This window comes from Asterias amurensis, chromosome 17 (genome assembly GCF_032118995.1).
Source record: "Asterias amurensis chromosome 17, ASM3211899v1".
Lineage (NCBI taxonomy): Eukaryota > Metazoa > Echinodermata > Asteroidea > Forcipulatida > Asteriidae > Asterias > Asterias amurensis.
In genome coordinates, this window is record NC_092664.1 from 16,916,593 (window position 1) to 16,940,725 (window position 24,133).

Sequence of the window (24,133 nt, forward strand, 5' to 3'; positions counted from 1 at the left end):
CTTGTAAAAGTTAATTCCTAGTTATTTATTTATTATTTGCTTTTACATGATATTAGTTTGGTGTACTTTTTATGCACTTTTGATATTGTTAATGTACCTTTCTAGGTACTTATCAATTCTCATATTGTACTTTTTTCAAAAGAGAGTTTGGAATAATTGCTTATTGAATTGAATTGAATTGTGGCTTAAAACTTCAGCGGCAGATTCTATGGTAACACTTCTGAGAAGAACTGTATCCTAAAACTTCTTGGGCAGAGTTTATCCCTTTGTAGCGTCGAGTTAAAACACTTGGCCTTTTGGTGATTTCTGTGTAGTGTCTCGTCCAAACACTCAGACTTATCATTTCTGTTTCTCCATACCAATGGAATAGTCTTTTTTCATTTTATTTGTATGAAGCGTTTTGTTAAAGTGCTTGGTCTTTTCATTTGTATTATCCGTAGCTTTAAGTTAAAGCACTCAGTCGGTAATGAACACATGGAGACGTGCTACTTGGTTAGCGAGCTACTTGCAGAGGCGTTAACCTAGTCAGGTACCCGCAGGGGCGTCAACCTAGTCAGGTACCCGAAGAGGCGTCAACCTAGTCAGGTACCCAAAGAGGCGTCAACCTAGTCAGGTATCCGTTGAGGCGTCAAGCTAGTCAGGTACCCACAGAGCGTCAACCTAGTCAGGTATCCGTAGAGGCATCAAGCTAGTCAAGTACCCACAGAGCGTCAACCTAGTCAGGTATCCATTCTCCCCACCCCAAGGTATGAATAATAGGTGTAATTGGGCGGATGTATGTTTGTGGTGTTCTCTCCATCGTAAAGCCCGGTTCATACTTCATGCGAACGCGAATTTGACGTCACACCCTCCTTTCGCAGCGATTATTTGCAAGGGGTAGAGCAGAGTTCAACTGCTGCGAATTGTTTTTTGCGAATTTGTGACGTCAAGATTCGCTTCGCATTCGCATTCGCAGGAAGTATGAACCGGCTTAAGTGGGTTTTTTTTTTTTTAGATAAAGTTAATGTGTAAAACTTACTCACTAATTGGCGCCCTCTTGTGATTGAATGCAGGACCAATCTGCCTTGTATGGATCAGGCATGATATATACTTGTTCTCATAAATATATTCCTACTTTTTTCCCGAGGACTAATTATCATGCCTGGTGGATTTATTTGTACATAAGGCTTTAGGCTTTATCCGAATTGGGAGCTACGCTATGCCTAGATACGCCACTAGGTCTTTCTGATGGCATGATGTATCGTATCTAGGCTTATATTTTGGAGAAGCAGTGTGTATCTTCATGCAGGCCTGATATTTAATGGAGCCAATGTTGCCTTGGTGACCCTTAAAGTGTTAATTTCCCTTTATGAGAGATGCCCTTTATGCATGTTTTGAAGACAAAAAATGCCCTGTCCTAACAATGAAGTATAAGACCTATTCATGTACATGTAATGCATTCATGTACATGTAATGCATACAATATACAAAAATTACCTTTGTTTGTAGGCTTCTCGTTCTTCCATTAACAAAAACAAATAATTTATGCTGCTACAAAGAGTATTTTATATCTTCAAACTAAATAATTGAATTTATGTAATATGGCAGTGGGAAAATTAAACTATTTTTTTTTACCATTACATTACAACACTGTGTGATAAGCACTCTGTACTCAGTTTGATATGAATGCTCTGCAATGTTTGTTTGTTTTTTTGCTGTTTTTTTTTTGGGGGGGGGGGGAAGGGGGTAGGGTCCAAAGGGGGCAAAACTATTTGAAGTATCTTTGATAATGTTTAAGAAGATTACTTTCAAACTGACAGAGTAATGAAAACCATGGTACATGTACATGTGGTGTTTTATAGGAAACACTAACTGTAATTAAAACAGTAGCAATAAATAACCATAAGGACCAAAAGACAAACAGAATGAAGTACTGTACTATACAACCTGCCGCCACAAAATAAACGCTCTTAATACATGTATTACAAAACTTGGTATAAAATATTTTTGGGAAACTAAATGAGCTGTTTACCCTTGGCACTGTGTGACTTGGACACCATTACTTGCAGTCACAAGGTTATGAATCCCAAAGTTAATTTTGTTCACAATTCCAAGATTAAGTCTTTCAATAAGTTACTAAAGCCTGGTTGACCAGACTTTGTACATGTGCATTTCATAATTACAATATAAATCTAGACATAACTATCTTAGTATTTTGTGAGATTGCCGGATTTCAGCTTGGCTTTAAAATGTGGATACCTTGCTGAGTTACCATGACGGGAAAATCCACCCAAAACAAACAAACAAACAATCACTTCCACCTTTCTACCTTTTCAAAGGTAATGACCCCCCCCCCCCCTCAAAAAAAAAAGTGATTGAAAAAAAAGTGGCAGTTTGTTTCTGTTTTGTCAACAAGTAGACTGTATTCAGCTGAATCTTTCAAATGTGACTTTGCCTTTCTTACAAATTTGCATTTAACAAAATCAGCTCTTTGTTGACAGAAAAAACAATCTATAATGACCTTGTTTTATAGAAATGTCACTTCAATAATAGTATTTGTATTCTCTGTGCCTTGTGAGAAGCTATTCTCTGTCAAGATTTACAAGTATACCTTTGTAATCTTTCAGTTTGTGCCTTTAAAGTATGTAGTCCGCAGTCAATGACTATGTATTAATTGGTTGAGGTTTTACTCAAAAGCTTAAAGGCAGTGGACACTATTGGTATGGGTAATCACTCAAAATAATTATCATCATAAAACCTTTCTTGATTACGAGTATTGGGGAGAGGTTGATGGTATAAAACATTGTGAGAAACAGCTCCCTCTAAAGTGCCATAGTTTTCGAGAAAGAAGTAATTTTCCACGAATTTGATTTCGAGACCTCAAGTTTAGAATTTAAGGTCCCGAAATCAAGCATCAGAAAGCACACAACTTAGTGTAACAATAGTGTATTTTCTTTCATTATTATCTCCCAAATACGATGACCAATCAAGCTCAAATTTTCACAGGTTTGTTATTTTATGCATATATGTTGAGACACACCAAGTGAGAAGACTGGTCTTTGACAATTACCAATAGTGTCCAGTGTTTTTAAAGATATGATACAGGATTGGTCGATCTGACAGCAAAGTCGCAGACAGTGTTCATGTTTTGTGTGATCAACCCATAAGAACTAGAGCGCGCACTGGCCTATATACGCGCCCCGGTATGCGAGCAGGCGGCCATTTTCTAAGTTGACAAAACAGCTATCTCACAGCGTGTGTTTGTGCGGCCATTTTGTAAATTGAACAAACAGCATCGCGTGAGCATTCAATAAAAAAAACCTCAAACGTGTATTTCATATTCAACTCGCGTGCAGAATGACGCGCTTGTCATCTTGCGGTCCCGTGGCGTTTGTGCACAAAGCATCACTCGTGAGCCCTCTAGTTCTTATGTATAACTCTATGGATCAACCATACATCAAATAACAAAGCTGTGAAAAGATGGACTCAACTCGTCATGCGAGTCAGGTGATAATAGTGAAAACCCATTCACAATGTACACAGTTGTCCTTGATTCTGGTTGTAACAACCGAACTCAGCTGATTGCGATTTGTATTAGGTTTTTAGAAACAGCTTTCTTGAATATGACTTAATTTCAGAGGGAAATATTTAACACACAAAAATGGATCTAGTAAGAACTTCAGTAAGCCTTTAGATTTAAATTATACAATGTTTATTGTTATTCTAACCAATCCTGTATAATACCTCTAAACACCTGCTTGAGTTTTAATTCTGTAAATTTTGACTTTATTTTCTTAAATGATTAAAAGCTTTGTATATATTTAGAAAAAAGTGTAAGTGCCTATCTGACTCCAAAAAGCATTGAATAAGATGTATATGTATATAATATGCTGCTTAACAAAAATATGCAAACAGCACATAAATAAAAGTATTTTAATATTTGTTAAATAAAAGATTTATGGTTTCCAGAATTCTGGTCGGCGGCGAGATCGATCACCCCTGGGAACGAGGTTGCTTAAATGAAAGCTTGTAACTTTCCTGAATCTATAAAAATAGCTATTCATAAATACCCCAGACAATTTTGCTATTCCTGTTGGTTGAGCGCTTGTCATGTGGGGGTGTTTAATCGACCGATAAAGATACAGCTAGAGCTGATTAAGACTGGCTGGTTTTGCGTGTTTGGTACGCAAGCTCATGTCAACATTTAAAGGCAGTGGACACTATTGGCAAGTGTCAAAATCCAGTCTTCTCACTTGGTGTATCTCAACATGTACATAAAATAACAAACCTGTGAAAATTTGAGCTCGATTGGTCGACAGAGTTCCGAGATAACTATGAAAGAAAAAAAACACCCTTGTCACACGAAGTTGTGTACTTTCAGATGCATGATTTCGAGACCTCAAGTTCTAAACTTGAGGTCTCGAAATCAATTTCGTGGAAAATTGCTCCTTTATCGAAAACTACCTCACTTCAGAGGGAGCCGTTTCTCACAAGGTTTTATACTATCAACCTCTCCCTATTACTAGTTACCAATTAAGGTTTTATGCTAATAATTTTTTTGAGTAATTACCAATAGTGTCCACTGCTATTAAGAACTGTCCTTACTCGTTATTTCCCTTATTTGTACTCAAGATTATACTTCATTCATTCGTGTAAAACTTTCTTTGAGTACATTTATGTAACGGCAGTGGACACTATTGGTAATTACTCAAAATAATTGTTGGCATAAAAACTTGCTTGGTAACATGCAATGGAGAGCTGTTGATGGTATAAAACATTGTGCGAAACGGCTCCCTCTGAAGTAACCTAGTTTTCGAGAAAGAAGTAATTTTCCAATAAAATGTTTGAGTTTGATTTTGAGACCTCAGAATTAGATTTTGAGGTCCCGGAATCAAGCATCTGAAAGCACACAACTTCGTGTGACAGGGGTGTTTTTTCCTTCTATTATTATCTCGCAACTTGGATGACCAATTGAGTTTAAATTTTCACAGGTGTGTTAATATTTTGTGCATTATGTTGAGATACACCAACTGAGAAGACTAGTCTTTGACAATTACCAAAAGTTTCCGTTGTCTTTAACGTGTTGTTTGGATGCTAGAGATGTAGGCCTAACTTTTTCTAATTCTATCGCCCAGAATTGTACTTAACTGTCTTGTGAATTATAATTGTAAGAAGAAACACTTCCGTCCTTGACAAGAAATTTTGTTGACTGCCTTTGTTAGACTTTAAACATTGAGGTGTCTATGAGTGTACATACTCTTTAGTGTTTTGCGCAATAAAATTCAAATATGTTTTGTAATAACGACTGTCATGAGGTCTACTTATTTCAAGCAAAATTTGCACCCATTTTTAGACCATTGCTAAGTTCACACATTTTTGGCAAAATTTGCTAAGTTCACAAGGCTAAAGCCTTGCACACAATTGGGCAAAATATGCTAAGTTCACAAGGCCTTGCACACATTTTTAGACAAAATTTGCTACGCTCAAAAGGCTATAGCCTTGCACACATTTTTAGGGGAAATTTGCTAAGTTCACAAGGCTATAATAGCCTTGCACACATTTTTAGATACAATTTGCTAAGTTCACAAGGCTATAGCCTAACACACAGTTTTAGACAAAATTTGCTAAGTTCACAAGGCTATATATAGCCTTGCACACATTTTTAGACAAAATTTGCCAAGTTCACAAGGTTATAGCCTTGCACACATTTTTAGACATAATTTGCTAAGTTCACAAGGCTATAGCCTTGCACACATTTTTAGACAAAATTTGCTAAGTTCACAAGGCCTTGCACACATTGTTAGACAAAATTTGCTAAGTTCACAAGGCTATAGCCTTGCACACATTTTTGGGCGAAATTTGCTAAGTTTACAAGGCTATAGCCTTGCACACATTTTTAGACAAAATTTGCCAAGTTCACAAGGTTATAGCCTTGCACACATTTTTAGACATAATTTGCTAAGTTCACAAGGCTATAGCCTTGCACACATTTTTAGATACAATTTGCTAAGTTCACAAGGCTATAGCCTAACACACATTTTTAGACAAAATTTGCTAAGTTCACAAGGCCTTGCACACATTTTAGGCGAAATTTGCTAAGTTCACAAGGCTATAGCCTTGCACACATTTTTAGACATAATTTGCTAAGTTCACAAGGCCGTAGCCTTGCACACATTTTTAGACAAAATTTGCTAAGTTCACAAGGCAATAGCCTTGCACACATTTTTAGACAAAATTTGCTAAGTTCACAAGGCTATAGCCTTGCACACATTTTTAGACATAATTTGCTAAGTTCACAAGGCCATAGCCTTGCACACATTTTTAGACAAAATTTGCTAAGTTCACAAGGCTATAGCCTTGCACACATTTTTGGGCAAAATTTGCTAAGTTCACAAGGCCTTGCACACATTTTTAGGCGACATTTGCTAAGTTCACAAGGCTATAGCCTTGCACACATTTTTAGACATAATTTGCTAAGTTCACAAGGCCATAGCCTTGCACACATTTTTAGACAAAATTTGCTAAGTTCACAAGGCAATAGCCTTGCACACATTTTTAGACAAAATTTGCTAAGTTCACAAGGCTATAGCCTTGCACACATTTTTAGACATAATTTGCTAAGTTCACAAGGCTTGCACACATTTTTAGGCGAAATTTGCTAAGTTCACAAGGCTATAGCCTTGCACACATTTTTGGACATAATTTGTTAAGTTCACATTTTTAGACAAAATTTGCTAAGGTCACAAGGCTATAGCCTTGCACACATTTTTTGGCAAAATTTGCTAAGTTCACAAGGCTACAAGCCTTGCACACATTTTTAGACAAAATTTGCTAAGGTCACAAGGCACACATTTTTTGGCAAAATTTGCTAAGGTCACAAGGCTATAGCCTTGCACACTTAGGCGACATTTGCTAAGTTGACAAGGCTATCCTTGCACACATTTTTTGGCAAAATTTGCTAAGGTCACAAGGCACACATTTTTTGGCGACATTTGCTAAGTTCACAAGGATATAGCCTTGCACACATTTTTAGGCGACATTTGCTAAGTTCACAAGACTATAGCCTTGCACACATTTTTAGGCGAATTTTGCTAAGTTCACAAGGCCTTGCACACATACACATTTTTAGGCGAAACTTGCTAAGTTCACAAGCCTATAGCCTTGCACACATTTTTAGGCGAAAATTGCTAATTTCACAAAAGCCTTGCACACATTTTTAGACAAAATCTGCTAAGGTCACAAGGCTATAGCCTTGCACACATTTTTTGGCAAAGTTTGCTAAGTTCACAAAAGTGTGTGCAAGGCTATACCTTAGCAAATTTTGCCTAAAGATATGAACTTATCAAATTTTGCCTAAAATGTGTGCAAGGCTATACATTTTTAGGCAAACTTTGCGAAGTTCACAAGAATATAGCCTTACACACATTTTTAGGCAAAATTTGCTAAGATCGCACGGCTATATACATGTATATAGCCTCATACACATTTCCAGGCAAAATTTGCTAAGAGTACACATTTTCAAGAGAAGTATTGTTGACTTTGAGATGTACAAAGGCAACACAAATCAGCAAGACACATTTTGTTTAATGAGAAAGATTTATTATTATTTGTTTTTCTTAGCTGTGCATTTTAGGTTAAAAACAACACAAAAATGGTCAGAGAAAAACCATAGTTGTAATGAACAATTCATAACATGAAGCGTCATGTTTTACTTATAAATTGAACGTTTAAAAAACAATCTGAAGCTCACTTTCGATCATTTAACCCAGTTTACCAGGAGCTCCAACAAATAATTATGCAATTTTATGAAAATCAAATAACACTATAACAACCTTATAGTCCTGAGCAGGCGGCAAATATTTTCTCTATGTATTCACCCTGAACAAAAAAGTGCCACCCGACAACTTGATGAAGCTTCACCGAAGTAGAGAATGCCCGACACAATCCATTATAAGAGGCCAGCTATGCTGTCCACACCGTGTGAGGATTGGAAGGTGGGGCATTCTGCTGGACCAACCCAGACTGTGAAGAGGGGTAGATAACACTGTGCCCCGCGTGGCAGTTGATTTGGGTCGACAGTTATAGACGGTCTGCCAACCCGGACTGTGAAGGGGGTAGGGGAAGGTAACACTGTGCCCCTGGTGGCAGTTGATTTGGGTCGACAGTTATAGACGGTCTGCCAACCCGGACTGTGAAGGGGGTAGGGGAAGGTAACACTGTGCCCCTGGTGGCAGTTGATTTGGGTCGACAGTTATAGACGGTCTGCCTACTAGTACAAGTCGAGGCAGAGGCCTCCCTAAGCTGTGCTGGATAGACAACATCACAAGGTGGTAGAAGTATAGGAGAGCTGACAAGAACAGCGATTGAAAGAGAACAGGTGATGGTGGCAACTCCAGGTGTGCGCCCCCATTACAATTCAAGTAGGAGGTGGCCATGGACGCAAGTCTTCACCGAAGGATGATCCATAGAACAGAATAGTCTTGAAGACAACTACCAGGAATTCTTAGATGATGATGATGATGTTCACTTGTCTTTAGCTTCCTCTGATTTGAGTTTGTGTCTAATCTCAGCTCTCTTGACCTTGACTAAGAGATGTGCCATCTGATACACCCATATCATCTGTAGAGGTAGAGGGGTAAAGAACAAATGGGGGTAAATGCACTGGACACGTTTAGTAATTACTCAAAAAATATTAGCATAAAAACTTACTTGGTAAAGAGCAACGGCTGTTGATTGTGTTACACATTGTAAGAAATGACTCTCTCTCAAGTCTCAAGTATAAAAACGTAGTTTTTGAGAAAGAGGTATTTTTGCACTAAAATATTAAAAGATTTCAGCTGAAGCCTTATATTTCTACCAGAAAGCACACAAATTTGAACAACAAGGGTGTTTTTTCTTTCATTATTCTCTTGCAGCTTTGATGACCCATCGAGTCCAAATGTTCACAGATTTGTTATTTTAAATGCATTTTAAATGTTGGGTTACACCAAGTGAGAATACTGGTCTATGACAATTACCAATATTGTTGAGTGGTAGTGGGGGCAGATATGGGAAATGTGTGGGCGAACTGTGCTGGGATTCGAACCCACACTCTGTGAATGACTGAACTTGAATATGGTACACTAGCCCCCATGGTTATATTGTTCTACAATGTACACTGTAGACCTATATCGTTCAACAGAGCTTACAAGTGGGGCAAAATAGGGTAAAGACTTTTTGGGGCATTATTCTAGGCTTCAAACTCATGTACTCTAGGAACCACAGGAGTTGAATATGATACACTAGCCCCCTTGGCCACAGCGCTCCATATCATTTGAGAAAATTCAGAACCAAGAAGTGGGACAGAGAGGGTTAATATTTTGGGATATTGTGCTAGGATTAGAACCCACACCCGATGACCTAATGCCACCATCAAACCGAGCTCGTTCTGTTCTAAAAAATGTAGCCAAACTGGCTAAGACTGTATGCAATCGGAGTGGATGTAGTAGCAAGTTTTTACGGTCTGTTTACGAACTTCATGGACTGGTTTGATCGGGAAGGTGCTCCAGAATTTTGAGCCTACTGAAACTTTTTGGTTGACAATCCCCTCCTAGATGGAGTAAACTACAAACGGAATTGCTGTCATTGGATCATACTACACTGTACTAGGGATGAGCTAGACATTGTGCAGTCGGGCCTCACACAGACCGGGTCCATTTGTAAAAGGTTCATGCCGTTTACAGACAGTCCAAACCCTTTACCAGATTTTGAGTAACTAGGTCACACTAAAGACTGGATTTTCTTAAGACTGTTTCGAACGTTTTGAGAACTAGTTTGATGTGACCCAGCTTTTACCATCAGAACTAAAATTTTATCCCCTAAACAGCTCAGCCACGACACCCTACATGTGGCCTGAGTAATAATAATAATAATAATAATAATAATAATAATAACCAGTTTTTATATAGTGCTTTTCACACCCAAAGTGCTTCACATTATTACCCCTGGTCACTGGGCCTTAAATCACTCCTTAAACCATCTCAGCTCCCTGGTGGGGAGTATACAGCCTGTGCAACATTAATATAGCGCTACTCGGCTAAATCAATCACAACCATCTCTGCCCTCACAGGTACCCATTTACCCCTGAGTAACATCACACAATGTACAAATCAAATTTCTACAATACTCAACCAAAAACCTTTTTGTTTACTTACAACCATCAGTAGGCAGTTACATAGGAGGGGAAGACTGAATACCACAGCTATAAATAGACCACTGGAATCAAAATACTGCAGCCTTGAAAATAATCTGAAATATGAAGAACAATTATTACAAAATACACAAAACGCACACAATTGGCCATACATGTAGATGTTAGCTTTCTATCAGGGTTAAAGACACTGGTCACTATTGGTAATTGTCAAAGACTAGTCTTCACAGTTGTCGTATCTCAACATAATGCACAAAATAACAAAACTGAAAATTTGAGCTCAATCAGTCGTTGAAGTTGCGAGATAATAATATAATGGAAGAAAAAAACACCCGTGTCACACCAAGTTGTGTGCTTTCAAATGCTTGATTTCAAGACCTCATATTCTAAATCTGAGGTCTCAAAATCAAATTCGTGGAAAATTACTTGTTTCTCAAAAACTACGTTACTTCAGAGGGAGCCGTTTCTCACAATGTTTTATACTACCAAATTCTACCCATAGCTCTCTACCAAGTAAGGTTTAATGCTAATAATTATTTTGAGTAATTACCAATAGTGTCCACTGCCTTTAAACAATAATAATAATAATTGCTTTTATTATATTAACGCTTTATAAGAAGAATATCATGCCTGAGTTGTAAGATTACAAAATAATGTCCGTCCTGAGCTAATTATGGCTCACCGGGGCCAGGCCGATGTTTTATATCCGGTTTGATGGCATTACGCAACTGAAACTTAAATTCTACTCCCCCTGGACAGGTTGCCAGTCCAATTTCAATTCAATTCAATTCAAGGTATTTTATTCAAATATTTGTAGCCAAAGGCTAAATTACAATTGAATTTACAAGGTAAAAAACATCACGATTACATACATTGAAGGGAAATATACAAAACATTAAACCAACAACAGGTAACTCCTCAACTCTCACTGGTACCCACTTGTACTCCTGGGTGGAGAGAAGCAATTTTGACAAAGTGCCTTGCTCAAGGACACAACTGCATGACTAACCAGGGCAGGATTCAAACCCATTCTGTTACTTAAAGACCTTGAGTCAACTGCCCTAGACTGCTTAGCCACGACACCCCGCGGTTTATTTACCGTTAGTGTTGTCCATGCTCTATTTGCCTCCCTTTTTGCCAATGTCGGTGTTGCTGCTGTCATTGATATTCATGATAAGTTGTTGTCATTGTTTTTCTATTTTTTAGTTGATGTAATTGTTGTCCAAATGTTGTCACATTCACGTATTTTGGTTATTGATTTTAAATTGTCTACTCTCTGTGTATTTGTAATGTTAAATTTTTAACTTGTCTAATGACATAAAAATAAAAGCCAATTCAGCCTCCTCAAATTCTGAAATAAACCAATCAATCTTAACGACTTACTTGTAATTTGAGGCGGCGTACTCATTGATCCATTCTGACATGAAGATTAAAAACACTGCAAACAAAACAAACATTACGGAAACATTGTTAGACTTTGTCCAAGACAACAGGGTGGGGGGGGGGGGGTTGGAAATGAACCACCATTGAATTTATGGAGACATTTCCCTGTTCTGCAGGCCTGATACTTCATGGAAGCAACAGAGGCAATTGCCTTCATGCCCCATGTGGCTTCCAATTTCATGGCACTGTTTTTAAAAGTAGCAAATGTTGCTTTTAAAACTATTTTCTGCTCAGCAAAGATAAAATATTTTTCTGCTATTAGCAAATAAAATAGTCAGAATTTGTCTGCTTTAAAGTAGCTCTATAAATTGAGTTCTGGAGGTAGTAGAAATACTATACTCTTATTAAAAGCATGTACAGTTTGACGTGTACAGACTATTTGATCATACATGTAGTTGGTTGTGTGTACGAACGCAAACACCATGGTCTTGAAACCAAAACTAGGTGCATCTTTACTTACGGAGTAAAAGGAAGAGAATCGCTTGAATGTTTGCGTGTTTTCTTGTAACGATTGTGAAGACTAGACAGAGAAGATGACAAACAAGCAACGCTATTAACCAAGGCTCCGTCCAATCGATCTAAAATGAACAAGAAACAAAAAACACTTTTTGTTTAAAAATATTTCTTCTTCTTCCAAGTAAGCTTTAGTGCAGGCTTCATGGTTTGAATATAACAAACTGTGAGGTTGGTGGGCTCTCTGTCTAAATTTGTGCGTAGGCATTGCTAGGCAAAATAAATCTCGAGTGCAGAATTTGATAAGCTCTAGCCCCATAAGTTGGTCCAATCCACTCTGTATCCTTGGCACAAGCACCATTGATAAAAATTTCTTTCGTTCTTTTTGAAAAGCATTCGGCAACAATCTGCAGTGTATACTGACAACTTGCTTGTTTTTGAAGCGCGTACACATTCTCATAATTAGTCGGGTTCCTTCAATTGTAGCAATTGATTGTACCATAATTGATAAGGGTAGTTAAAGGGAGCCAGACAAAAAAGCGAAAGAATTTGATATCAATCATGACAATGGTGCCGGGGCCACTGGGCTATAAACGTGCAAACCCTCGTGCATGCTAGACCCAGTAACTGGGGCGCTGTATTCCTTTTTTCGAAACTTTGACATTATCGGTGAGTATAAGTGATGTCAAAATTTAAAAAAAAAGGAATACAGCGCCCCAGTTACTGGGTCTACATGTCTGCATACATTGCATGCTTAGCTACTTAAAATGTTTTATTTTCAAGGAGAGAACATGTTGAGTGCCTGTGAGTTAGGTGGATCCCTTCCCTTTCGTTAGACCATAGAGTAAGGGTTACACCCAGTACAACCGATAATGACGAATTTGAAAAGTGAGTTACTGGGTTTACCCTTTCATTTCATAACCTGGTTGCAAAGCCAAAGACTCTCGGTCTCACTCATGCTCTCATTAAACTTGGTAAAGGAAACTTATTATAACCACTGTAGTCAGGTACTGAGGTAGTGACTAGCCAATTTAAGAGGATTTAAGAACCCAAACAACACTGGACAAAAACGGCTCAGTCAGAGTTAGTTTATGAGCCATAAACGCCGGCTCTTCTGTTCACAAAATCAAAGTTTAATTTTGTGAACTGTAGTTTTTTTGGAGACCAGACAACTCGTCCATCGGACAACTCGTTCGTTCGGACAACTCGACGGTTCAGGCAACTCAACGGATGATTTATTCAACCAACAGACAACTCAACTTAGGGTCAAGACAAGTCGACGGATGGCCGTGACGGGGGGCTCGGTTTGGGGCAGGAAGGGTAAATAGTGGCCTGGGGGTGGGGATGTACTGACTAGCAACTTGGCAATGATGCAAGGGCGTCCCCGGGGGAGGGGTATATTATGGTGGGTGGGTTTATATCCGGCAAATGGATAATTGATTTTTAATTTTTCAGTTTCCCTGATCCTATGGGTGGAGAGCGCATCACACGTGGGTGTGTATAAACCTTTGTTTACGACCGTTAAAAAGGGTTAATTCATGGGCGTGACACGCGACCTTGCACCTGTTCTTTTAAGACAGTTTCTTCAAAAATGTATTTATGAATGGGAATCAAATTCAAAGTGTGGATTTATTGAATCGAGGCATGGTTCTTTATAATTTTTCCTACCTCGACTTTGTCTCGGTAAAATTATCAAGAACCAGGCCTCGTTGGGATTAAACCACTAGTTGAAAACCTCTTCACCGCACATTGATTCCCTTATTAATCATCAATCGGTGTAATAAATCATAAATGGCTTGTGTAATTACTGTGTAATATGTAAACACTACCCTAGTATTCAACACTAGAATCTATAGTGTAAACTGGTCTGTCGAGGGTTATTTTAAAACAAGTGAAAAATGACTCAAGAAAACTCACATTCTGCAGGAAAGAATACATTCCATCTATTTCACCAACTCTCACAGCATCTGATGACTCCATTGCTTCGATATTGATGATGACTGTCTCACATTTAATTACTGTTTTGTGTCGAAGAATTTTCTTGAAGCTGAACACGTCAACAAACAACACGTGAATAGTTCGATGTGCGCATTTTCAGGAATTATGCCCAATCGTCAGATTGCGCAAAATTGTTCTATTCTATATCATGCAGTAAAGTGGTCTATTGAGCAGTGAGCACCTGACAGTGGGTGCTCAAAATGCGATGCTCAAGGTGGAGTTATTGGGGGAAGGGTGACCTCATCATGACCTCCTACTCGTGATATTTGCATAATGATGCGCGGTGTCAGGGGCACAACCGGGGGGGGGGGGGGGGTGCTCTTATTAGTAGGGTGTGGGGGTAGCCCACCTTGTTGAGCTGTTAATGGCTCCGCTTTTAACATCGGTCTCATCACACCTTGTTGAGCTGTTAATGGCTCCGCTTTTAACATCAGTCTCATCACAGTGATGAGACTGATGTTAAAAGCGGAGCCATTAACAGCTCAACAAGGTGGGCTAGGTGTGGGGGATGGGGGACACCCTCGGCACACCAATTATTCCTCAATGGTCACACGAAGTTGTGTGCTTTCAGATGATTGACTTCCCGGGACCTAAACATCTAATTCTGAGATCTCGAATCAAATTCAAGGGAAAATTACTTCTCGAAAACTACGTTAATTATTTAATTCAGAGGGAGCCGTTTTTCACAATTTTTTTACACTATAACTACTAGCCCTCCATTGCTTATTAACAAGTAAGTTTTTATGCTAAAAATTATTTTGAGTAATCACCAATGTATAGTGTCCTGTGGCCGATTTCACAAGAAAGATTGAAGTAACATGCAAGTGATGTCACAGTGTAAACCACTATGGTGATATTATCCCTATAGGACTCTTCATCTGTACACAGATAGTAGTAAGGCCGCCAGGCAGGGCTATGGTGATACTGACAATTATTTTTCTTTCAAGATTTTTTTATTTCTTTGTGAAATCGACCCCAGTTCCCTTAAATGGCAGTTTGTGGCACGGTGGCCCGCGCTATCGTCTCACAAATGTGTTAACCAGACGCAGTTTCCTTTTCCCCAAACGTCTGTGTTTACCAGACGCAGTTTCCCTTTTTTCCTTTTAAGTTTTAAGTCTTCCTTTTCTTTTTGCTGAGCAATATCCCGTTAATTCATGATTGGTTTCCTTACACCGCGTTTCAGACAGGCGCTCCAGAGCGTCGCGCCGAACCAAATTCTCAGTTCGACGTCTGAAACAGTTAGGAGGGGAGCGACTAGGACTTATTTAATTAATGCAAGTCTGATATCACACACCGGCTCAGTCTGCCCGCGCCGCCTTCCTTTTTTCCTTTCAATTGAAATTTTATGATTTGGCACCCACAGGAGACTCCCGTCATAAGCGAGTTGGTTGACTTTATTTTGCTGAAAGAATGTTCTCCTTCTGTTGTTTTTAAGTTACTCCAAACGAAATTGAATGATTGTTTTGTTAACATTTCAACTAAAATTTTGAAGGGATTGTAAACGTAACTTTGGTTACTGGAGTCATCACTGTTGTCAGTTCCAATCATATAGAACGTATACCATCAAAATAAACCTGCGAAAACTTCATTTCAAAAGGTGGTATAAATATTGCCGAAAACCTGTAGCGATTTAAATCCATCCACGCAAGAGGAACAAGCAACTGGAATACACAATCTAAGACAAGTTAAATTCAGTAAAGATTTCTCATAATAGTAAATTTGGGGGGATAAAAAGTTAAATATTTTTCCAACCTCAATAGGCATACTTCGAAGTGAAACAATCTGAAAATATACCATAAAGCCACCTGCTATCTTTCCAAGAAAATTTGTATTGCCGTTAATTTGTTTAAGTGATAACCAAGCGTATATGGACCCTTTTAAAGACACTGGACAATATTGGTGATTGTCAAAGACTAGTCTTCTCACTTGGTGTATCTCAGCATAATTATGCACAAAAACAAACCTGTGGAAATTTAAACTCAATTGATCCATTGTCTACGAAGATGTGTGCTTTCAGATGCATATTTCGGGATCTCAAAATCTAGTTCTGAGGTCTAGAAATAAAATTCAAATATTTTTGTGGAAAGTACTTCTTACGTGAAAACTACGTTACTTCAGAGGGAGCCGTTTCTTACAATGTTTTAACTACCAACAGCTCTCCATTGCTTGTTTCAGAGTAAGTTTTTATGTTAACAATTATTTTGAGTAATTACCAATAGTGTCAGGTGCCTTTAAACAAAACGACTTCAATATCTAAATCAATTTCTAATGTTTAATCTAAAATTCGGGCTATGAATATCGAATCGGCAGTTTCATGTACTACATGAGCGTCATTTCAATGTTATTCATATGGTGAGTTGACTGCTAATTAAAATTATCTCTCTCCGTAAATACACGTGAACGCTTTCTGAGACTTCACAAACTGGGTGTGGTCGGCCTCGTAGCGGGTGCTGTTGTTGAGTTGGCAAATTCGCTCCCCACTCCCGAAATGCTGCACATTGAAGGAGCGACATCTGGGGTCGTAGTCACACTCAATGGCGCAGGCCCGGACGTTGCTGGTCGGTATCTCTCGTAAGGTGTGGCCGGTCAGACACGAAGCAAGCAGGCGCCATTGCTTCAACTTTGCCTGTGTAGCCACGACTTCCTTGCCTTTGCAGATAACGGGCACTGTAAATGAGCACCCCTGATCTACCCAGTTACCGCCTATTTGGGATACTAGTTTAGCACAGTTTTCTCCAGTTCCGCCGTTTGGCTCACCCGGCCTGTTCCAGTTCATATACCCGCCGTTGTCTAAAGTGCATTCCCACCGCCCTTCATTATCTAAATCATTGCAATTAATCCACACATGAGTGATAGTTTTACTCAGTATATAGTTATTTTCCTCCGATGACGAAGGCGCAACCATCTCCCCTCCAATATCCTGACATTTCAATCTCCCTTCATGCCAAGTCATTGTTCCTTCAAGAAGCTTATAGCATGAGCCGCCCCATGACTCCCAGCCGAATGGACACAACATCTGAGGCTCACACGAATGAGCAGAACTCATACCAATGGTGAAGAGAATCAACAAAACAGAAGGCAAACAAAATCCTCCCATTATTCAAGAAAACCAAAGACGGTCTTTAACAATCTTTAGTTGTGGATTAGTTTAGCAGCACTTTGGCAGCCCGATCGGCGGCTTTAAATGACAGTTCACACACACTCCAATATTGTATTTCACTATAACTCAAATGATATCTCTTGACTGTTCTTCAGAGGGTAAAACTCAGGTTGGCTCTGGTGCTGTCGAGGATGGTCAGAGAGCTCAGTGAGGAATATTGTGTGTGCCGTTGGTATAAATTGTTATTATTCTAAACCTCCCGCACCTGTCAAGTTGGGTGGAAATAATTCCCATTGTCTTTATGAGCTCAATAGATCAATTGGCAATGTGATCTAACACTAAGAGATTAAAGAATGAGCAGGTATTTGAGCCTACACATTTTTATTTATTTATTGTTTTTTAATAACTTCTCATTGTGGTTCAATGGATGAGAAATTGATGCAGGGGCGATAATTACTTGTAGTTATAGTAAATGGAAACATGCAGCTGAAAATGAACATGTTTTAGCTTAAAGGCAGTGGACACTATTGGTAATGACTCAAAATAATTATTAGCATAAAACCTTACTTGAACGAGTTATGGGGAGCTCTTGTGAGAAACGGCTCCCTCTGAAGTGACGTAGTTTGCGAGAAAAGTAATTTTCCACGAATTTGATTTCGAGACCTCAGATTTAGAATTTGAAGTCTCGAAATCAAGCATCTGAAACACAAATAAATTCGTGTGACAAGGGTGTTTTCTTTTCATTATTATCTCGCAATTTCGATGACCGATTAAGCTCAAATTTTCACAGGTTATTGTTATTTTATGCATATGTTGAGATACACCAACTTTGAAGACTAGTCTTTGACAATTACCAATGGTGTCCAGTGTCTTTAAAGAATGAACAGGTAATTTGAGCCTACACTTATTGCTTTTTTAAATTACTTCGCATTGTGATTCAATGGATGGGAACTAATGCAGTAATAAGTAAACATGTAATAAGTAAACATGTTATAAGTAAACATGTAATAAGTAAATGAACCCAAGCAACTGAAAATGTTTATTATTAAAAACAAAATAGGCATCAATAATAAACAATTCACATTCTGTAGTCGTCACGACCTTTGGCTACGAATTTTGAGTCAAAGTTTACAATCGGCAGTTTCTGGCACTGACCGGTGTTTGTTTTTATAATCCGTGCGACTTATTAATATATTTTTGATTGAAATTATCTCTCTCCGTAAATACACGTGTGAGGTTTCTTGGACACAAACTGGGCGTGGTCGGCCTCGTAGCGGGTGCTTTTGTTGAGTTGGCAAATTCGTTCCCAACTCCCAAAACGCAGAACATTGAAGGAGCGACATCTGGGGTCGTATAGTGGCACTCAGCGGCGCAGGCATGGACGTTGATGGTCGGTATATCTCGGAAGGTGTGGCCGGTCAGACACGATGCAAGCAGGCGCCATTGCTTCAACTTGACTTCCTCGCCTTTGCAGATAACGCCTAAAGTATATGAGCAATCAATATCGTTCCATTTACCGGCCCATGGAGATGGGGATTCAAGATCAGCACAGTTTTCTTCAGTTCCGCCATTTGGCTCAATCCACTCTATACCAGTTCCTATACCCACCGTTGTCTGGAGCGCAGTCCCACTGCCCTTCATTATCTAAATCATTGCAATTTATCCACATGTTATCGATGGTTTTGCTCAGTATGTAGTTATTTTCCTTCGATGATGGCAAAACCATCTCCCCTCCGATCTCCTGGCATTTCAATCTCCCTTCATGCCAGTTCAGTCTTTCTTCAAGAAGCTTATAGCATGAGCCGCCCCATGACTCCCAGCCGAATGGACACAACATTTGAGGCTTACACGATTGAGCAGAACTCATACCAATGGTGAAGAGAATCAACAACACAGAAGGCAAACAAAATCCTCCTATTTTGTTTTCTAGAGTCAAATCTCGTAAAGTCTCGGAATCTCTTTGTGGATTTAGCAAGTCTATAATTTATCACCACTATATAGCACCGTACACCGATGTTGGCTTTAAAAGCAGCTCACAAGAACTCCTTTCCTCTTCAGATCTTGTTTTTTACAAACGATAACTCCTGATCTGTTCGTTCTCATCGGTTGTTGTTTCTGCAGCAAAGCATGAAACATCAAAGGGTAGAACTCGGGTTGGTTCTGATGCAGTCGAGGTGTACAGTCAGAAAGCTCAGTGAAGAAACTATAGTTATATTGTTCTTTAATCGTTGTTTCTGCATAGTGGCTGGCACTGGTTATCGATGTAACCGTATTTTTAAGAACCAATGGAGAGAGTCGAGTGGTCTGGTGATTGCTTAGAGGTCAAATAAATGGTGGTTTTCCTGTAGAGTGTGCATAGAAACAGAGTATGGCTCCGTCACAGTATACTTGTATCTGGAACTAAACCACGACACCGTCAAGCTTCAAACATAAGTCAGCAGTAGGAACAGACCCCCATACGTAAACCACGACACCGTCAAGCTTCAAACATAAGTCAGCAGTAGGAACAGACCCCATACGTAAACCACGACACCGTCAAGCTTCAAACATAAGTCAGCAGTAGGAACAGACCCCCATACGTAAACCACGACACCGTCAAGCTTCAAACATAAGTCAGCAGTAGGAACAGACCCCATACGTAAACCACGACACCGTCAAGCTTCAAACATAAGTCAGCAGTAGGAACAGACCCCATACGTAAACCACGACACCGTCAAGCTTCAAACATAAGTCAGCAGTAGGAACAGACCCCATACGTAAACCACGACACCGTCAAGCTTCAAACATAATTCAGCAGTAGGAACAGACCCCCATACGTAAACCACGACACCGTCAAGCTTCAAACATAAGTCAGCAGTAGGAACAGACCCCATACGTAAACCACGACACCGTCAAGCTTCAAACATAAGTCAGCAGTAGGAACAGACCCCCATACGTAAACCACGACACCGTCAAGCTTCAAACATAAGTCAGCAGTAGGAACAGACCCCCATACGTAAACCACGACACCGTCAAGCTTCAAACATAAGTCAGCAGTAGGAACAGACCCCATACGTAAACCACGACACCGTCAAGCTTCAAACATAAGTCAGCAGTAGGAACAGACCCCATACGTAAACCACGACACCGTCAAGCTTCAAACATAAGTCAGCAGTAGGAACAGACCCCATACGTAAACCACGACACCGTCAAGCTTCAAACATAAGTCAGCAGTAGGAACAGACCCCCATACGTAAACCACGACACCGTCAAGCTTCAAACATAAGTCAGCAGTAGGAACAGACCCCATACGTAAACCACGACACCGTCAAGCTTCAAACATAAGTCAGCAGTAGGAACAGACCCCATACGTAAACCACGACACCGTCAAGCTTCAAACATAAGTCAGCAGTAGGAACAGACCCCATACGTAAACCACGACACCGTCAAGCTTCAAACATAAGTCAGCAGTAGGAACAGACCCCATACGTAAACCACGACACCGTCAAGCTTCAAACATAAGTCAGCAGTAGGAACAGACCCCATACGTAAACCACGACACCGTCAAGCTTCAAACATAAGTCAGCAGTAGGAACAGACCCCCATACGTAAACCACGACACCGTCAAGCTTCAAACATAAGTCAGCAGTAGGAACAGACCCCATACGTAAACCACGACACCGTCAAGCTTCAAACATAAGTCAGCAGTAGGAACAGACCCCATACGTAAACCACGACACCGTCAAGCTTCAAACATAAGTCAGCAGTAGGAACAGACCCCCATACGTAAACCACGACACCGTCAAGCTTCAATCACAAGTCAGCAAAAGGAACAGACCTCCCATACGTAAACCACGACACCGTCAAGCTTCCATCACAAGTCAGCAGTAGGAACAGACCCCCCATACGTAAACCACGACACCGTCAAGCTTCAAACATAAGTCAGCAGTAGGAACAGACCCCATACGTAAACCACGACACCGTCAAGCTTCAAACATAAGTCAGCAGTAGGAACAGACCCCATACGTAAACCACGACACCGTCAAGCTTCAAACATAAGTCAGCAGTAGGAACAGACCCCATACGTAAACCACGACACCGTCAAGCTTCAAACATAAGTCAGCAGTAGGAACAGACCCCATACGTAAACCACGACACCGTCAAGCTTCAAACATAAGTCAGCAGTAGGAACAGACCCCATACGTAAACCACGACACCGTCAAGCTTCAAACATAAGTCAGCAGTAGGAACAGACCCCCATACGTAAACCACGACACCGTCAAGCTTCAAACATAAGTCAGCAGTAGGAACAGACCCCATACGTAAACCACGACACCGTCAAGCTTCAAACATAAGTCAGCAGTAGGAACAGACCCCATACGTAAACCACGACACCGTCAAGCTTCAAACATAAGTCAGCAGTAGGAACAGACCCCCATACGTAAACCACGACACCGTCAAGCTTCAATCACAAGTCAGCAAAAGGAACAGACCTCCCATACGTAAACCACGACACCGTCAAGCTTCCATCACAAGTCAGCAGTAGGAACAGACCCCCCATACGTAAACCACGACACCGTCAAGCTTCAATCACAAGTCAGCAGAAGGAACAGACCCCCGTACGTAACAAGACTTGTTTGCCTCAACTAATCGATTGGATTCAATTTTGACCAATTAGCGACTAAACTGATTTTTGTCCTTTCTCTATGTTTTAACTTAGTGCAAACAGCAACTGAAGAAAAAATTAAAGGTTAGCCCAGATTCATCAGAAACACAATCTTTGCCACAAGGGAGCAGCAGAGGAGATATTACAATAGACTCTATTGTGACGCATGCTTTGAGGAACCTTGACCATCAGTCGATGCTAACGTTCTGTATTAAATTCCAACCAGTAAAAATCTATAAAACAAAGTTTATAATAATCACCCAAAGGAAGTAATTACAGCCATCGAAAGAAAATGAGAGGTCGGGCTGGCTCAGATACATCGGAAACACGGTCTATGCCATATTGGTGGAAGAGAGGTTAACCATAGACTCCATTGTGACGCATGCTTTGGACAACCTTGGTCATCGGTCTGATGTAATAACGTTCTGGATTAATTTCCATCCTGTAAATAATCGCTATGTGAAAAATAAAACTAATCACCAAGTCTTAAATTCAATTGATTGACCTACTTGTTGTAGTCAGTGTAATCCGCTTTAATTAACTTGTTGAGCTCAAACAGTTCACAGCAATACCTTTTACATGCAGCAAACAGTAACCCTTCAGTCGATGTAATAACGTTCTTGATTAAGTTCTAACCAGTAGATAAGTCTCTTTAAAATATAACAATTAACCAACGAGTTTTAAACTCAAATCTTGCCTACTTTTGTTTGTAGCCCTTGGTATCCGCTTCATAATTTGCCTCACTTGGTCACACCCTGGGCACTCTTTAGTTGGCCCAGTGTGTGACGTCATGTGACAGGGATCTCAGGGTGACGTCAGCCAGCTTTCGTAGTGGAACTTCATATGCCAACACTAGATTCTCACAAATCGGGGATTGTTGCTAACGCCGTTCATGAACATTAAATTTGCCTCAAAGAAAACCCAACATGATCCAAAACACTTGCTTCAACCTTTTCCTCGATGACCAGAGTATTTAAATTCTAAGAACACCAGCGCCTACTGTCGACATTGGCAAACATAAAGTTGTGTTTAGGGCCTACTGTGTGATTTGATTTCTCTCGAAATCACTCATTGGTTACTTTGAAGAGAAAGCAGGTTTTTTATTGATTAATTTGGGCTTTCCCCTCACGGATTCCGCCACCACAAGTCCTGTTGGCTGATTTCTTATGCTGAAAGACTAATTTATTAATAATGTTCTTGTTGTTTCTGACTGCGAACAAAACAAAATCAAAAAGAAAAAAAAAGAAAAAGACAACGATATTTAATCTAAATTCTGAAGTATGGTCAAAACTTTGAGCTATAAATCTTGAGCAAAAAGTCCACGATCGGCTGTTTCTGGCAATGAGCGTAATTTCTTTGTTTTTACTCATTGGTGGTTTAACAGTGTTCATTAAATTATCTCTCTCCGTAAATACACGTAAGGGGTTTCTTGGACTTCACAAACTGGGTGTGGTCGGACTCGTAGCGGGTGACACTGTTGAGTTGGCAAATTCGCTCCCCTGTCCCAAAATGCTGCACGTTAAAGGAGCGACATCTTGAGTCGTAGTGGCAGTCAGTGGCGCAGGCCCGGACGTTGCTGGTCGGTATCTCTCGTAATGTGGCCGGTCAGACACGACGCAAGCAGGCGCCATTGCTTCAACTGGGCCAATGTTGCCACGACTTCCTTTTGTTTGCAGATAACGTGATATTTATTTGAGCATTCATGATCTATCCATTTACCGGCAAGGAGTTGGCTTTTGAGAAGCTGAGCACAGTTTAGACCGATTCCGCCGTTTGGCTCAGTCCGCATTGCTGATGTATACCAGTTTCTATACCCGCCGTTGTCTGAAATGCAGTCCCACTGCCCTTCAATCTTTAAATCATTGCAATTAATCCACATTCGATCGCTAGTTTTGCTTAGAATATAGTTATTTTCCTCCAACGATGAAGGCGCAACCATCTCCCCTCCGATCTCCTGACATTTCAATCTCCCTTCATGCCAAGTCATTGTTCCTTCAAGAAGCTTATAGCATGAGCCGCCCCATGACTCCCAGCCGAATGGACACAACATCTGAGGCTCACACGAATGAGCAGAACTCATACCAATGGTGAAGAGAATCAACAAAACAGAAGGCAAACAAAATCCTCCCATTATTTCACGAGAGCCAACGGTCTTTAAAGATTTGTTTATATAGTTGTGGCAGCCCGATCGGCGGCTATCTGGCTATGACAGCTCACACACTATAACTCCAATATTGTAGTTCCGATAATATCTCTTGTTCTGTTCTTCCTTGTGACTGATGTCGATTTTACAGAAAAACATTCTACGTAAACGCCAGAGGGTAAA

General features: G+C 40.0%; 3 protein-coding genes and 2 pseudogenes across 3 annotated transcripts in view; 1 reads left to right on the forward strand and 4 right to left on the reverse strand.

The window, feature by feature from the left end:
* LOC139949654 (serine/threonine-protein kinase Nek5-like) overlaps positions 1-1,720 on the forward strand; it is a 16,997-nt gene extending 15,277 nt beyond the window's left edge. The window contains exon 14 of the mRNA XM_071948108.1: positions 441-1,720. Within this exon, the coding sequence (XP_071804209.1) occupies positions 441-525 (85 nt within the window). The 3' untranslated portion in view covers positions 526-1,720. The remainder of the gene's footprint in view (positions 1-440) is intronic.
* Positions 1,714-14,120, reverse strand: LOC139949657 (transmembrane protein 18-like). The gene is made up of 5 exons (XM_071948110.1): positions 13,982-14,120; positions 12,072-12,189; positions 11,552-11,606; positions 10,173-10,266; positions 1,714-8,598 (listed from the first exon to the last, which is right to left on the reverse strand). Exons 1-5 carry the CDS (start codon positions 14,042-14,044, stop codon positions 8,503-8,505), a joined length of 426 nt encoding a protein of 141 aa, XP_071804211.1. The 5' UTR covers positions 14,045-14,120; the 3' UTR covers positions 1,714-8,502.
* Positions 14,121-16,436: 2,316 nt separating this feature from the next.
* On the reverse strand, positions 16,437-17,159 carry LOC139949656 (perlucin-like protein). The gene has a single exon (XM_071948109.1). It carries the CDS (start codon positions 17,157-17,159, stop codon positions 16,437-16,439), a length of 723 nt encoding a protein of 240 aa, XP_071804210.1.
* A 1,210-nt stretch (positions 17,160-18,369) lies between these two features.
* On the reverse strand, positions 18,370-20,214 carry LOC139950154 (perlucin-like protein; annotated as a pseudogene).
* Positions 20,215-23,202: 2,988 nt separating this feature from the next.
* Positions 23,203-23,938, reverse strand: LOC139949655 (perlucin-like protein; annotated as a pseudogene).
* Positions 23,939-24,133: the final 195 nt, after the last annotated feature.

Bases quoted from the DNA above. Each gene is read 5' to 3' on its own strand.
- LOC139949657 (XM_071948110.1), bottom strand. From the start codon at position 14,044: ATGGAGTCATCAGATGCTGTGAGAGTTGGTGAAATAGATGGAATGTAT. The intron at 12,190-13,981 runs GTGAGTTTTCTT...TGTTCATTTTAG, and splicing joins TGTATTCTTTCCTGCAGAAT to ATCGATTGGACGGAGCCTTG. The intron at 8,599-10,172 runs GTAAGTAAACAA...CTACCTCTACAG, and splicing joins GTAACTGCCTACTGATGGTT to ATGATATGGGTGTATCAGAT.
- LOC139949656 (XM_071948109.1), bottom strand. From the start codon at position 17,159: ATGGGAGGATTTTGTTTGCCTTCTGTTTTGTTGATTCTCTTCACCATT.